The 15,978-nt window shown below is 35.8% G+C and overlaps 1 protein-coding gene across 1 annotated transcript in view; it reads left to right on the top strand.

The window, feature by feature from the left end:
• sav1 (salvador family WW domain containing protein 1) overlaps nucleotides 1-15,978 on the top strand; it is a 72,571-nt gene that overhangs the window by 4,810 nt on the left and 51,783 nt on the right. The window contains exon 2 of the mRNA XM_028821352.2: nucleotides 13,249-13,719. Coding sequence (XP_028677185.1) covers nucleotides 13,249-13,719 — 471 coding nt within the window. The remainder of the gene's footprint in view (nucleotides 1-13,248; nucleotides 13,720-15,978) is intronic.

Here is a 15,978-nt window from a genome sequence, read left to right as displayed (position 1 = left end):
GCTACTTTGCATTGTTTGTTGGTCACACACACTGTTTATTCTTGTATTAGTAAGATACACCTGAAAAATTACCTTGGATGAATGGATAGATGTGCCCATGCTGCTGCAATTTGTTCGGGTGTCTAACTGACCAACTTGGGCCTTCTTCAGGGAACAGCTAATAGGTTACAACCTACAGATGTTCTGCAACAATTAAAGTAAATGAAGCCTTGCCCAGTTGAAGCAAACTATTTGCACAGGTGTACCAACTTCTGTTGATTACTTAAAACCTTCTGTCTGTCTGTCTTACAGCAGAATTGGAACAGACTGTGTAATTACACCCTCTGAGGTACTACTTGGACAATATTCCAGTGATAATGGGAAGAAAATGGTAATTAACAAATTAAATGAGGCAGAGCATTATTACCCTTAGAAGTTTCGGTCTTTTATTTAGAGAAACTGCAAAAAAAAAATCCAAGTGTTAGTGAGTCCAGTGGTGTCCTACTTAATACAAAGGCAATTGTAAACTGGAAGAAACTCTGATAGGTAGAGATCTGGCAGACCCAAAGTCACAACACAATTAGAAGACAAGTTTCCGAGGGTCAGCAGCTTGCGTGATCACAGGCGTCTTACAGCACAAAAGCTTCAAGAACAGCTTAGCAGTGGTTGTAAAAAGCAAGTCTCAGTTTCTGCTGTGAAGAGGAGACATTGTCCAGTCTGCAGTAGTCCACTGCCGGTATTTCAAGGCCATATTTTGTCCTTTAAAGGAATGGCTCTGTTACTGCCACTTGCCCTCTCAAACTTGCAGCACAAAGTCCTGGAGCATTTATCTTTTCATCATTTTAAGTAATTCATTACATTTCAACTGATTACATTTAAAGAAAAACTGGAAAAACCGAGGTGTTCTAAAACTTTGACTGGCAGTGTATATGCAAAATATAAAGGCTGGTGCATGTTATTATGAGCATGCACTATCACTGTAGTGAATAGTGTATGAATTGGACATAAGGCAACAGATGATAAGACAAGATAGAAACTAACCCTGTTAAGAATAAAGTGTATTGAAACCAAAACAACATCTTAAAGATTTGCACCCTTGTTTATTGATCAGTAAACAGAAACTAAGCTAGTGAAAAATAACATATAAAGTTAAGCTGGGTCAAAGACAAAACAGTGTGTTAAGTTACACAAATGGAATTGAACAGAACCATTTAAAAAACGGAGGAGGCTGTTTCTTTGTAAACCAAGCAAAATACACACTTGTTTTGTCTGTAAAAGTTTAAAATATGATGTTCTTTATTTCACTTAAGTAGCTTCTTACACAGGCATTTCTACCACTAAAACATTCATGGAAGAAGCAGAGGTGTTAATTCAGAGGATTTTAAATAGGATCAGACCCACTGCTTCTAAATGGTAGATCTTTACAATTATAAGCAGATATACACATCATTCACATAAGTCATGGAATTAAAAACAATACTTTAACTCATCCCCAGCCAACACAGGGCGCGGGTTGAACAATGACTGACTGACTGACTGACTGACTGACTGACTGACTTTAACTCATGCTATGATTCATGCAACCCATTGTTGTTGGGTGGGGTACTGAGCTTTATTTTCAATATTCAAAACCAAAATTCACAGCTTCTTACTACATTAGATGTACTTTAAGTGCCAGAATAATGATCACAACTTGTGGGTCTTGCTGATTTTTTTTGACTGGGATGCATGGTGGCATTTTACCAAAATAACAAAACATTCTTGTAATTTTGATCTGGCTGGAAGTGCCCAGCCATGTCTATTAAGAGATCTGAAACTATATGTATTTTTCATCATCATCTTTTTTGCTTATTGTCAAATGTTTTCTCAGTTCTTTTCACTACATATAGATGCCTTAATGTCACTGTGTCCACATCATCTTAGTAACCTGGAGGTAGCCACTGTCAACTGAGGTGACCTTGTGTGAATTAGGTGTTTTCAGAAATGTTAAGTAACTTTACCTATCCCTAAAACTAGGTTTACATTGTTCTTGCTCTCTAAATTTTTACTGTGATGGGTGTGCTGGTGAACAGGGACTTACAAAAAGAAAAGGAAAGCACAGAGTCAAGCAAGATCTAAGGAGAAAGAGGGGAACATATGCTGTTGTTGATGATGTACAACATTGTGTCAGTGCAGACGAAAGGAAGGGTACTGTCATTAGGTAGTATGCCCTGTATCCACCTTATACAAGCCCTCTACCTTCTGGATTTTGTGTTCCAAGTTTCAGACCAGAGACAAATAAACACAGTAGTGAGAAGGATATAGCATCATCGTTTTGCGTGTTTATTGAAATCGGATAGTATTACATTTTTACATTAGCTAAATTGGTAGGATGAATTACAGAATTTCCAGATGACGTAAAAGGATGCTGCTTATTTCTCTTGGTGTTCATTTGAATCATAGTAGGAAACTGCTTAGGCAGCAAAGCATATCAGTATCCTCACAATGGTACTTGAAATGTCAGGTCTGTAGTGCTCTTGTGTAAGGTTGAGATGAATTGAATATGTTGCAAAAAGAAAGACAAGAAGGTGAAATACTATAATGTATCGGGCAGAATCATTGTCTGTGAACAAGATAATGTAAAAATGCCAGTAAGTCAAAAACATAGCCAATTGTCAAAACCTTAAAATGCTAAGCAATCCTGAGAGTTCTGAAACCAATGTAATACTTATTTCCCAACTAAACTGTGAACCAGAGATCTTTTTCTCTCTCTCTCTCTCTCTCTCTCTCTCTCTCTCTCCAGAGTGTTTATCTATAAACTTGCACATTGGTAGTATCACACCACCATTTTAATTACTTGGCTATGATGATAAAATGTCATGCGACTTGCATGCAGTTTGACATGACAATAAAAATTGAGAATCGTGACAAGATTCTTCTCTGCAAACTGGATTAAACGGGTTTTATGTTTTTGATTTGGAGACATAAAAGTGAACGCTTCATCAACTGTGTGCTTATTCAGTCATTCGGTGTCATAGAAGTAGGCAGCAGTTGTGTGTGTGTGTGTGTGTGTATATATAGCTGGTGAGAATAGTTGTCTAACCGTACAATTATGAGGAAGGTGACAACAATTTTTGGAATTTTATTATATTTACTGTATGATAATGATCCATCAAAAAATATTGGTACCAAGTGAATTATTTATGTTGCGTTGATTATGAGACAGCAGTTCTTACGTCTGCACCAGCCAGGTGGACATGTCTACTTTGTGTCGATTGATATTTTGGCTTCAGTTTTTACACACTGACCGCAACATGTAAATTGAATAATTTATTCAAGAATGTGATTGAAGAAAAATAAAGTGCGTGTTTGTTTTGTGAAAGTGTGTATTTGATATTTGGACTTAAGTCTTCATACATTATACACTTCATGTCAACATTTTGTCATTATTACTGTAACATGAAAAAAGTTAGTTTTTTTCCTGTTATCCTACATTTACACAGATTGTTGTAGACACGGAGTACACTTGAAATGTATGTTTTTCAAATTACATATTATTTACGCCATACAATCCCAGATACCTAACTCCCAGATAAAAAGCTGTGAGAATTTTGCATCTGATTTGACTTCAGCTGCTTTGGTGAGGGATGGGATAACAGGCTGCTTGTAAAACAGACACTGATGAGGAGGTGTGAGGGAATTTAAGGTGGCCTGGCATTACGAATATTTTTGTAGGCTTCAGGGATTTTAATATTAAATACTTTGCATCAACAGTACAGAGTATAGGGAGTGTGGAAGAGAGATGAAGAACAGAGGTCAGACAGGATGGAGAAAAGTGTCAGGAGTGACAGACTTATACCAGCAAGAGTGAAAGGGAAGGTCTACAAGATGGTAGTGAGACCACCTATGTTATATGGGTTGGAGACGTTGGCACTGACAAAAAGACGGGAGACAGAGCTGGAGGTGGCAGAGTTAAAGATGTTAAGATTTGATTTAGGTGTGACGAGGATGGACGGGATTAGGAACAAGTACATTAGTCAGCTCAGATTGGTTGGTTTGTAGACAAAGCCAGAGAGGCAAGATTGCATTGGTTTGGACATGTGCAGAGGAGAGATGCTGGGTATATTGGGCGAAGGATGTTAAGGATAGAGCTGCCAGGCAAGAGAAAAAGAGGAAGGCCTAAGAGAAGGTTTATAGATGTGGTGAGAGAGGACATGCAGTTGATGGGTGTGACAGAGCAAGATGACGAGGACAGAAAGATATGGAAGAAGATGATCCACTGTGGCTACTCCTAACAGGAGCAGCCAGAAGAAGAAGAAAAATAAGACCACATAATTACCTTAGAAGCAGAGTGTTCCTTGTCTGGGGGCAAGGGAAAAATACACCGGATCTGTCCATCATGCCTTCAGCTATGACTAGGCTACGGTGGGGAGAAGAGCAATCAGGCTGTCTATGAAGTGAAGTCTCAGTATTATCAGTGTACACTTTGAGGAAAAGACTCCTCTACATGTGGATCATTTCTGAAGAACTGTAGTTATAGCAGGAAAAAAAACTTACCTGTGGGATAGTGAAAAGTGTGTCTTAGGGTGTAGGAAAGAGCTGCGACGGTAGCAAAAAAAAAAAACTATATAGAAAATGGCACAGTTTAAGGAAAGATCCCTATAAGTGATGTGAAAGGAATGTGGAGGCCACAGGAAAGAAGAATGAGAGCTGCAAATGTTAAAACAAACTACGCAAAAAACAGTCTGCATGGAAAGAAGTTTTTTGAACCTTTTTATTGACAAAAATGTGTTTTTTTTTCTATTTATAGGAAGGATACAGTAGTATTTTTCTGTTTGCACAATTTTGACAACCTACTTATTTTGTGCTGTTTCTTTTTTCTCAAGAATAATTGAAATTGATTTCAATGTTAAAGTATTTAAATAAAATGTAAATTTTCCCAAATTAAAAAAAGTATCAACCTCTCTCTCTCTGTTTTTTTCACTCAGCCTTAAATATTAGGTAGTTGAATGCATAAATACTTCCAGTAAATTTTGTTCATGTTATTCTTTGGCCACTCAGTTATCCTTGTTTGTCACTAATATCACTATTCAACATGTCACAGGGTGATTTTGTCACCTACTTATGTTTATTGATATTTTTAAACACACTATTCTGAAACATTGGTGTGCTTTAGAGTTTCATTCTGTTTTTAAAGATCCTCCTTTTTGCATTTGCACATGGCAAGAATACTTGGAATCTGGTTATCAAATGGGTCTTAGTTACACCAGAACATTCATCTTTGGATCAAGGGTTTAGGAGGAGCTATCTCTGATATTTTCGTTGTAGTTTTTGTTCTAATGATTAAAGAGTTGGTTGTACTGGGACAACACAAAGTGCAGTTTTTTATTAACACTGGTCTGATTTGAATTTACTAATGGTGGTATATTTATTAATCTGTGCATCCTCTCTGTATTATAGTAACAAAACTGACCACGTGGTCAGGTGCAGAATCGCTAAATAGAAAAATAATACAAACTTTTTTTTATGTAAATGCTGTAAGTTTTTTGTCCATTAACATCTTAATGCATGGCTTTTCCACTCAAGACATATCAGAGGACAAGTGTTGTATTCAATGAGCAGTTGCCTAGTAGGAACCTGCAAGGTTCATTGCTATTCTTCATTTTTTTTAAGTAAATGTTAATATGATTGTTATCTGTTTTATTCCACGATGTGCTCTTTTCTATGTTTTTTTTCTTTTAATTTATAAATGCCCTCAGCAAAATGAGGTTTTGACACAACCCAAACCTATCCCCCAAATTAATTGGCTCCTTCCTGTTATAATGTTTAAACAGTGCATACCTAGTTAATGGTGAACCTGGAATGATTTATCTGTTGGAAAATTGTTCGGATCATTATGACTTCTTTATTCTTCATACTAGGTTAGAAATCCATCTGTTCCTGTACAAACTTGAGTAATACTTCATCTCCGTTGTTTTTCATTTTATTTTATTTTCCACTTCATCCCTGGGTATTGGATTGAGACTTTGACCTTCTTCATCATTATTGTTCAATTTAACAGTTATGTGGAACTAATTATGCTTTTTTGGTTATTATTATTGCATGCCTGTTTAGTAGATTTTTGAAAAAAATAAATATATATAAAATATATAGAGGCTTAAATTTCCCCTGCTTCTTTTTCAGTTCTTTTACAGGATTTTAAGTGGGGTTTAAATACAGTAGATTAGATGGGTACAATTTATTTCATCACTAGTGTTTACCAGCAGGTTTTTTGTCAAGCTACTTTACTCTTTGAAAACTTAAAAGAGATGCATGCTAAATTTTGGCAGCAAGAAGAATGAAGTCTTCAATGAATGTACAGTACCTGAGTCCTTCTGCAAAATGAAAAGATAATTTCATCTATAGTTCCTTTAGTGAACTACTTTTGCTCATTTTAAAGGAAACTAAATTTGTAAAGGGGAAAAAAAACATTTAGGCCTCCTTAAGCATGCATTGTGCATGAAGCAAGAATGCAATTTCAAATTCCATATATATATTTTGTTGCAAAATAAGATCTTCAGACAGATACTGATAAGGTGGTGATGTTTAGGTCATTTGTAAAGCTTTCATATTTGTTTATATGTATTACATTTGAATATTGAATTTGTTTGCTTAATGTTTTTCCTGATGCTTTCATTAGGTTATTAGGTTGTACATGGAAAACAATGAGTCATCACTGTACCTGTTGACTTGGTTTCTTCAGAAACTGCCTTACAGTGTTAATTTCTTCATTGGGACTATAAGATGACATATAGAGCAGAGTAGTTCAGCAGGGTCCCAAGTGTATATATACTTTGCCGTGGAAGGTTTTTGATATAATTGTGCCACACTGCATGGTCAAAAGTATGTGAGTACCCCAACATACCACCCATTTTTGCTTGTTGAACATCTCATTCCAAAACAATGGGAAAGGGAGGATTTTCATTTATAGTTAGTAATTCTTTCATTTCAGACAGTGGTACAATCATTTGTACAAAAGTACTGTCGTTGCATCTGCATTTGACATCCGTGTATCAGCCCCAGTATCTGTTATATATGTGCACGCACAAGAGTTGCCCAGAAATATTTTTAAAAGTTTCAATTCTTAAGTCAAAAATTAACAGAAAATGTCATAACTTATTCAAACAGCATATTTAAGTGCATGCAGTGTCAAAAAACTATCTGTTTCTTAGAGTATGCACAGTTCGCTGTCAAACTAGCAAATGTGATGTGGTATGTTTTAAACAGGCAGTTACTGAATTTCTTATGGCAGAGAAGGAATTGATCTATCCCTCACACACAGATGCCATCTGTGGGAAAATGTTTGGAAGTAATTGTAAGGTTATTGAAATGACTGTAAATGCAGGATTCAGACTAGTTCAAGAAAGAGATACATGCTTGCTTCTTGCTGACACAAGGCTATTATAGTTAGTGGAGAGTATGCAGAGAAATGAAAACTGGAATAAATACATTTAGTTATGACTGTTCAATTTTGTGATTAACTACTTTAAAAAATATTGTGTTGCAGACATTCTCGACAAACGTGTTTGTGTGTGCGCGCACTGCATGTGTGCTTACTATATGTATTTATGCATATTTCTTCTTCTCCTCTTTTATAAGCCTTTTTATCCATGTGTAATCTTTAGTTCATTAGTAGACTACTTGTTTTAACTATTATGCCTATTGTATTTGTTTCCCGACTCAAACTGATGAAAGACGTTCCTGTGTCCTTATAGTTATCCCTGCCAACACGGGCTTCTCATTAGACATCTTGTTCATAAAACTGCAAAAGAAATCATATCTTAATATGATGGAAAAATTAATGTTACGAGATACATGTATTAAATCTAGGTAGATCTTTCAAAGCAGCTATATTAAGTTAAAACTGTCACTAGAACACCATACTACGCTATTTATTTGACTAACAGGAACTGTTAAAACTTGTAGGTGAAAGGACTGAAAGGAAATATAGTTAAAATGTTAGAGAAAGAAAAGGTGCATCTTCGGTAGGTTTGAATGTAAGTAAAAACATGAAAAGTGTTTGGAACAAGAAGAAAATGTGTTAGAAATGTGTAATATTTATATGTGGTGTAAATAACACAAACAATTATTTTTGTAATGTTGGGCCAGGTATCTAGTGGCTGAGTTTTATAGATAATCCAATAACTAATTGGAGGCAAGTGTAAATGATATTGAGCAAAAGGTGATGCGGCTACATTGTTTTTCTTGAGACTTTGGATGTGTCACTAGATTTTAAAATGAATTATTGTCCTTGCATGAATTTTTGTGTTTTTAGTTAAATAAACATGTTTTATGGTGCAGTTTGATTTGGGCTGCTGCCTCACAGCTCCAGAATCTTAGGTTTAAATTCTGGACCAAGCTGCTATCTGAATGGTTCTTCCTCATTCTGAGGTGTTTTTTCCTCCTTTTACTGTATTCTTTACATATTTCCAAGGTGGCTGCGTTGGTGAATTAGTAATTTTGACTTGGTCACCATCCTGCCTGCCTAGTACTGTCAGGGTAAGTACCAGCTGCTTGGTAGGCTCTACTGGGTAAACAGGTTAGGAATGGATGGATGAACCAGTATTGTTTTAATTAAATAACAAAATGCTATATTTGTTTGTCATTTGTTCTGTTTAACTTGTTTCCTTTTTCACACATTTTCAAGCAGCATTAATATGGGTTTGTGTACTTTGCTAGTTTTGATATTTTGCTTATCTGAAAGAAGAGCATATCAGAGAAAATGTAAATTGCTAAGTCAGTAGTAATGGTGAAATGTATGCAATCTTTTGGCCACACGCATGCTTATTTTAAATTTGATTGTTGTTTTTGGCATAGATTTGTGTCTGTGTGTTTTACATACATGGAGAAGGTGAGTGTTTTATTGAACTGTCAGTGTAGGTTTAAGGTAAGAGTGATGGAGTTTCATAAATATGCTAGAAGTCTGTGAGGAAACAGCATGAGCATTTAATCAGAGTGGTGTATATAACATTTATTTCAGATTTTCAAAAGCTTTGATAAAGCCCTAATTTAAATTGTGTGCAAATCTGTAAAAATCTAGAGTGGTCTCCCCTAGACATTCTCATATACACAGGTATGGGGATGGATATTTAAGGAGTAAACCACAAAACAATTATTATATTTTTATATTATGTACATTAAAGAACCATCAACAACAAATCAAATCTATACTAATAAAAGGCAAATCCCTCACTGACTCACTCATCACTAATTCTCCATCTTCCCATGTAGGTAGAAGGCTGAAATTTGGCAGGCTCATTCCTTACAGCTTACTTACAAAAGTTAAGCAGGTTTCATTTCGAAATTCTACGCGTAACGGTCGACAACGTCTGCCATGTTAAACTTTCTTATTTATGGCCCCATCTTCACGAAATTTGGTAGGCGGCTTCCCTGCGCTAACCGACACCGATGTACGTACTTATTTCGGGGGTATGACGCCACTGTCGGCCGCCATATTGAACTTTCCAACGGTCTTTGTTAGTTATGGGCCCATCTTCAAGAAATTTGGTACGCGGGTTCCCATAGCTAAGTGAATCCTACTGATGTACATATATACGTCCATAGCCTGCAGCTCGGTCTCCGTGTGAGGCAGCGTTGGGTCCCCCATCCCCACGCCTCCCACATAGTTGGCTGCCTGCCTATATAAGGCCATCCGTCGCTCCGGTCTCCTCATTCCCTTCCTTGCTTCGCCACGGTATTCTCGTCTCCCTGCTGATAACTGCAGCCTTTTTATTTAATCCACGGCATCTCCGCTGTTTTATTGTTCATTTATTACAATTATAGTTATTGTATAGGTATTTTAGACTTAGTTTACATTGTTCGGGTACCCATTTCCTTTATCGTTCCAACCGTACCCCCATTAACATGTCTATCGAGGTGATCACCATCGATCAAAGAACTGTCACTTACTGAGTGGTTTCCATGTCCGGAGATGGCGACTGCCTTTTCCATTCTCTGTGTTACATATTGCACGGCCATATCAGGCTCACTCTTGATATGCGGGGGAACATTGTGTCTTATGTATTGAATGACTGGGACAGGTTCAAGGTGTGGACTGATGAATGTACAGAAGATAATTATACTACACAGGAGCACTATAAGAGTGAAATGCTTAAGCCCCTCACCTATGGTTCTGCATGTAAGTTGATGGCTGCCGCTGAATTGTTCGGTTGTCGCTTTCAAGTGTACCGAAATGGCCAAATATTTTACACATTTGGACAACCGCCAATGCCTCTTAAACATCTTAGATTCACAGGTGACGATTTGAGTAGTGGACACTTTGATGTTTATGAATGTTTAAACTCTCAAAAGCTGGATACGGAGTTATCGATGAAACCCATTTCAATTCAAACGCCTCCAATTTCCAGTAAGGCACTGCTTCGCAATGACAATTAATAAATCTCGGGGACAGACCCTACAAAAGGTTGGCATTGATTTGAGGCAAGATTGCTTTTAACATGGACAACTATACGTTGCATGCTTAAGAGTAAGATCAGCGCACAGCTTGGTCATATTACAACCGGAGGGCCGAACTGACAACATGGTATACAAAGAGATCCTTAACAAATAATTATTGGTATATTTTCCCTCAGTTTAAAAAGGTTTACTTTTCTTCTTAATAAAAATTTTAAAGCAGTACTTCGCCACTGCGAAGCGCGGGTATTTTGCTAGTTAATAATATATTGAATAATCATTATAAAAGTAAAGTTGAATAAATCGGAAGCTGCAGCTGCATGAATAAAAAAAGTACCACTTCCGGTTAGTGGAAATAGCTGAAAAGTAGATAGAAATCTATGTTTTGTGCCTAATACTTTTATGCAAAATTTTGTTGACCTAACTGAAAGCATACTCAAGTTATCGTGTTTACATACACAAACTCACACACAGACATAATTCCAAAAATGGTATTTTCGGACTCAGGGAGGTCTAAAACATTGAGATTCATCTCAATCAAATTTTTGGACGATTACAAACTTTCCATACGAGAAAGTAAATCAGACTCTGGGAGGACTAAATTGTCGAGATTCATCAAAATCTCAAGGATGAATTTTCGGACGATTACAATACTTTCCCTATACTTCGTATACAAGAAAGTAAAAAGTTAGATTAATGACTGGAAATGAGATATGATGCTAGGAACTTCTTCCGAAATAATGTCAAAAGTTGGTTTCCACAGGCATTAGTACTGGAGCTGCTGCTCTTTTTAATTTATATAGAATATGTCAAGAAGAATGTTACTGAAAAGCTGGCTAAGCTTGTAGATGACACTGAAGTTGGGAAATTGGTGCACGCCATAGAATTAGTATAATCATTTCCATTGGACCAGGACAGAATTAATGGCAGGTGATATTAAATGTAAAGTTTTACTTGAAGGAAAAAAATTGTATCAATAAGTATAGAATTTGTAAAAGATTTAAGAATCCTAGTAGACTTAGTACAGTAAAACCTTGATTATCCGTTAGGGGTCGGGACCGAAGCCGTGACGGATAAGAGAAAAGATGGATAACAGAACAGCTACTTTTAAAAAAAATATACTGTAGATTAGCAAATAGTCATATTTATTTACTTAACAAAATGAACTATTTCATGTAATATTGTAATGACCAGCATAACAAGGAAACGCAATACATAGGTACTGGAGTTTTCTGTGTTTTACTTGGAGTCTTCAAGGTTAGTCCAAGGTGTTATCGTCTTATCATCTGGAATATTATATATAATATTAATGTTCCAATTAGGGAAAAATGAGAGACATCACCACTGGGGACTCCATAAGAAGTGTGACTATTTCCAGGATTGTGGGGTATGAGCTACAGGGAAAGACTGAAGAAGTTGTATGTTTTCAGTGTTTTCCATTTAAACAAATGAAGATTAAGATATGATATGCTAGAAGTCTTTAAAATTATAAAGGTAATTATTATTCTAGATGTCTGGATGTACTTTAGAATAAGTTCTTCAACAATAACAAGACGCATATGGAAAATGGTTAAGGGTAAATTTTATACTTGAGTTAGAAATACTTCTTCATGTGGAAAAATAATAGATATTAATGGAGTAATCTTAAGTAGTACGGTAGAAAGTAGCTCTTTGGGGATATAATCTTGATGGAACATTTTTTATTTTTTTTTTATTTATTTTTTTTTTTTGAAAGAGTTAAATATAGATTGGCTAGTTAAATTTTAACAGTCAGTAGCATATGTTTAGTTGGTGACCAGTTTCACAAAATAAAATAGCTAACATTAAATCTGGCATTAACTGAGTTTAATATAATTTAGCAGGGTTGCATTTACACCTATATTAAAATGCATCTCAACTTACTTGGTTGTTGTATGCAGATAGAAAACACATTTACATTTACACTTGTGTTAAATGTGCTCACCATCTTTTTCTTACAGCCTCAGAAAGTGATGTGTCTGCTCTAATCTCAATCTGCTCCGAAATGTATTTTCGCCTCATATTTAATGTGGTCAAGTACTACCTAATCCTTGTCAGAGCACTGAAAATGCGGATTAATGCAATGTGTAAAGTGGCCACAGTAAACTATTTATTTTTAACTGTTATGAATCTAATTATATTATCCATTTTACTGTAGTATGATGCAGATATTGCAATTATCAGGTGTATGACTTTTTTTTTCCCAGAAGGCAACATGTTTCCTTTGTAAATATGGATACATAAGAATTCCAAAATGCCTCCCTTTTTTATGACAGTTCAGCACCACCCACCTGTCCAAGTATTGTCTTGGCCCACCAACTTTATCCAGTGTTAGCTCTCTGTGAATCTCCTGTTTTTGAATATACTCTTTATAATGACTTTATATGAGCAGACTATTTCTTCAGTTTCATTTTTATAAATGCTACAAAAGCCACAAAGTGATTTACGTTTTAAATTGAACAGTGTACCTCTGTAATAATAAACTGTACCAAAACTACAAAAAACGTTTGAGGAAAAAATGTCTTCATTTGTCATGGGAAGTAAAAATCTCACTTGTATACCCCTGAGGTAACAATGTACTTTATTATAACAAGAAAATATAAGAAAAATAGTCATAGGAATTTAAAAATGAGCATTGCTTTTACAGCGTAAAATCTGTTTTTGTGTTAAAATTGTTTAGACTACATTCTATGATACTATTTGTGATTGTGTTAAAACATTTGTGATAGCTCTTTATAAACTTTTTTCTGTTTTTGAACATCTTTTAAATAAAATTTTTTTCCTCTAATATTTTTCCCCAATTTTTTTTTTCCTCTTAAGATCTGATGCCTTCATTTATTCGACATGGTCCTACTATTCCAAGACGTGCCGATGTCTGTCTTCCAGATACAGGACAATCTTCCTATTCTGTTGGAGCTAGTGATGCTGTAGTGACCCGGAACCAGAGTGTTCTGCGCTCCCCTGTACAGCGACCACCTCATGAGATAGCACGCAGAGAAAGTAATCGTTTATCAACTCCATCTTACCTCCCTCGCAGCCTGGCTGAAGTTCCCCGGGAGTATGGGGCATCCTCACAGTCCTTTCTGACTGAGGTTAATCCTTTAGCAGAAAATGGAGAGTCTGGTAGTAATACCCGATACTACTACCCACATGACCCCTACTATGAGGGACAGAGACGCCGCCATCTTACAGATCGTTTGCATGATGACTACAGATATTATGAACATAACAGTGATCACTTCCAAAGGGTTTCTGCACCTCCATCACAGCCTACAGGGAGGCATCCTGCAAGTAAGTTGCATTCATATTTTCTCCTTGACTTGTGCGGTTTAAAAGAGTGTTTTTCATTCCATTTGTAGTGCTGTGTTAATTTTATTCTTTTGATCCATTATCTGGTTAATAAGTTGCTTTTTTTCTGCTATAGTGTTGCATTCTTTTCTTTATATACTAGACATTTTTAGACACATCTCATCACTTTGTTTAATGGAAACATTTCCACAATAACCAGCTTTGCTGCTCAGGCAAATAAGTGTCTCATATTTACATCTCCACCCAATTTTTAAGTTTGTTTTTATCCATTCAGATATACTAAGTACATGAATGTGTTGTGCATTTAGTGGGAGGGTTCTGTTTGGTTTATTTCTGTAACTGATGTGCTGATGTCAAAGCCCCCAGGGATTATAAAATGTTAAATCCATCCAAGATCTGCCTTTATTGAAAATGGAGGTCATTTGTATTGAAGAAAAACATTCAGTAGTCATAACCTGATAAGCATGTGAATGCTATAACTGTACAATATGCAGTGCGTAATTAAAAAAAAAAAAATAAAAAATACAGTAAATAATAGGAAGAAGATTTGTATTAAAGAGAAGCTGAAAACATCTGTCACTATTAGTCTGGTATATTGACCTTGTAGAGTGAGTTATGTGGGTTTTGTATGATTAAGAAAACCATGAAACTTGGCACTTTCCACTTAATGAACTGTACATTTCTAAAGCAAAACAGACATTTAGTAGAAAACTCTGGCTTTTTCTGGATAGCATGTTAATATAGTTATAGAAGCCAGCAAAAAATAACTGTGGTCAAACTGTCAATATAGTCCTCTGCAAACTTTTTAGTGTATAATAGTATCGAGATTGCAAACTTGAAGGGAAGTCATATAGACTTGGAAAAGCATGCCAATTATGTCTTGGATAGAGCCCACCATTCTACTACTCCAGTATTAAAGTAGTAAAGGTGGCCATTTCATTTAAAAACGGCAGGCGCAGTAACCACACTAAAAAATAAAAATGGCAAACAAAGGTCTTTATGATGGCAGGATAGGAACAATTACATAAGAATGAGTTAATGCATACAATGCAGAAAAGGCTGATTATAAGTGTACAAGTAACCGTGAAGTCTGATTGTCATTTATAGAAAGATTTACAGCAGAGTGAGGTTTCATAAAAGCTGAAAATGTGGCTGCAGAAAAGTACCTGCTATTTAGGGTAAACACAGTGCATGTGTACTATGCACATATTCAGAACTTTGTATACAACTGTTAAATACCATATGAGGGCTCAGAAAATGGGCAGAAATGCACAAGGAGCAAGAACTCCAGCATTATTGTTGAATGATGTAGTAGCTGATCCATGCAGAAGGTTTAGGTGAGTGGCGTGATACTTGGCACAAATGGGGCTGCTGACAGTTGTTTTTTGTTTTTACCAATTTTGGTTTAATACTGATCTGAATGTGGAAGTTAATAAAACAAACCTGTAATCTCATGCAAGAAAAAAGGCTTGAACAAGAACTATTACATCAGATATGAAGTGTTTTTAAAAAGGGATTACTGACTAGTTTAATGAACATTCAATAAATCATTTGATCTTGATGTAGAAAAACCACCATTATAGGGTCTTCTCAAAGCAAGAAAACAATTGTAATATAATGAAGGTGAAAGTGAAAATAAACATTAGAACATGTAATTAAATTCTAAGTATGTAAGTTTCCAATTGTAAGTGGTGGCGTGAGGTAGATTTCTAGACTGACCTCCTTAATGTCCAAGCCTGTCACAGTTTAATGGGCAGTGGTGGACTGAAGCAGTATAACAGGAAAGCATAAAATACTTAGTCTGTGTAAAATATTTTTTCACTTGCACATTTTTATCTCTTGCCTTCATTTTAGACTGTATTTCATATAGTATTATTGCTTTATAGGATTTTATGACCTTTACACATGTTCATGTTCCTATCTGTACTTTTTGATTTGACTTATAGTGTGGTAAGGTCTAGAAATGTGTTTCAAGTCACACAAGATGGCAATTTACTAGTTTTGTGTCCGATTATGTAGATATTACATTTGCTAAGAGAATACTCTGCACACATGTAAATGAGAAAATTTGATTATCAAAATAGTTCTTTGTGTGTGCATCAAAATTATGAAGTAGCCAGCAGCCACACTCCAGAACTAGACTAAAGAAGGTATCCCTATGCTTGTGTGTAAAGAATGGAGATTTGTTCATTTTCCATGTTTGCTTTCTTTGTCGGCCCCTAACTTGCTGCCCGTCCCCCA

The sequence above is a fragment of the Erpetoichthys calabaricus genome, chromosome 16, assembly GCF_900747795.2.
Source record: "Erpetoichthys calabaricus chromosome 16, fErpCal1.3, whole genome shotgun sequence".
Taxonomy (NCBI): Eukaryota; Metazoa; Chordata; class Cladistia; order Polypteriformes; family Polypteridae; genus Erpetoichthys; species Erpetoichthys calabaricus.
Note: the sequence above shows the minus strand (reverse complement) of the source record. Positions and strands in the feature narration are given on the sequence as shown.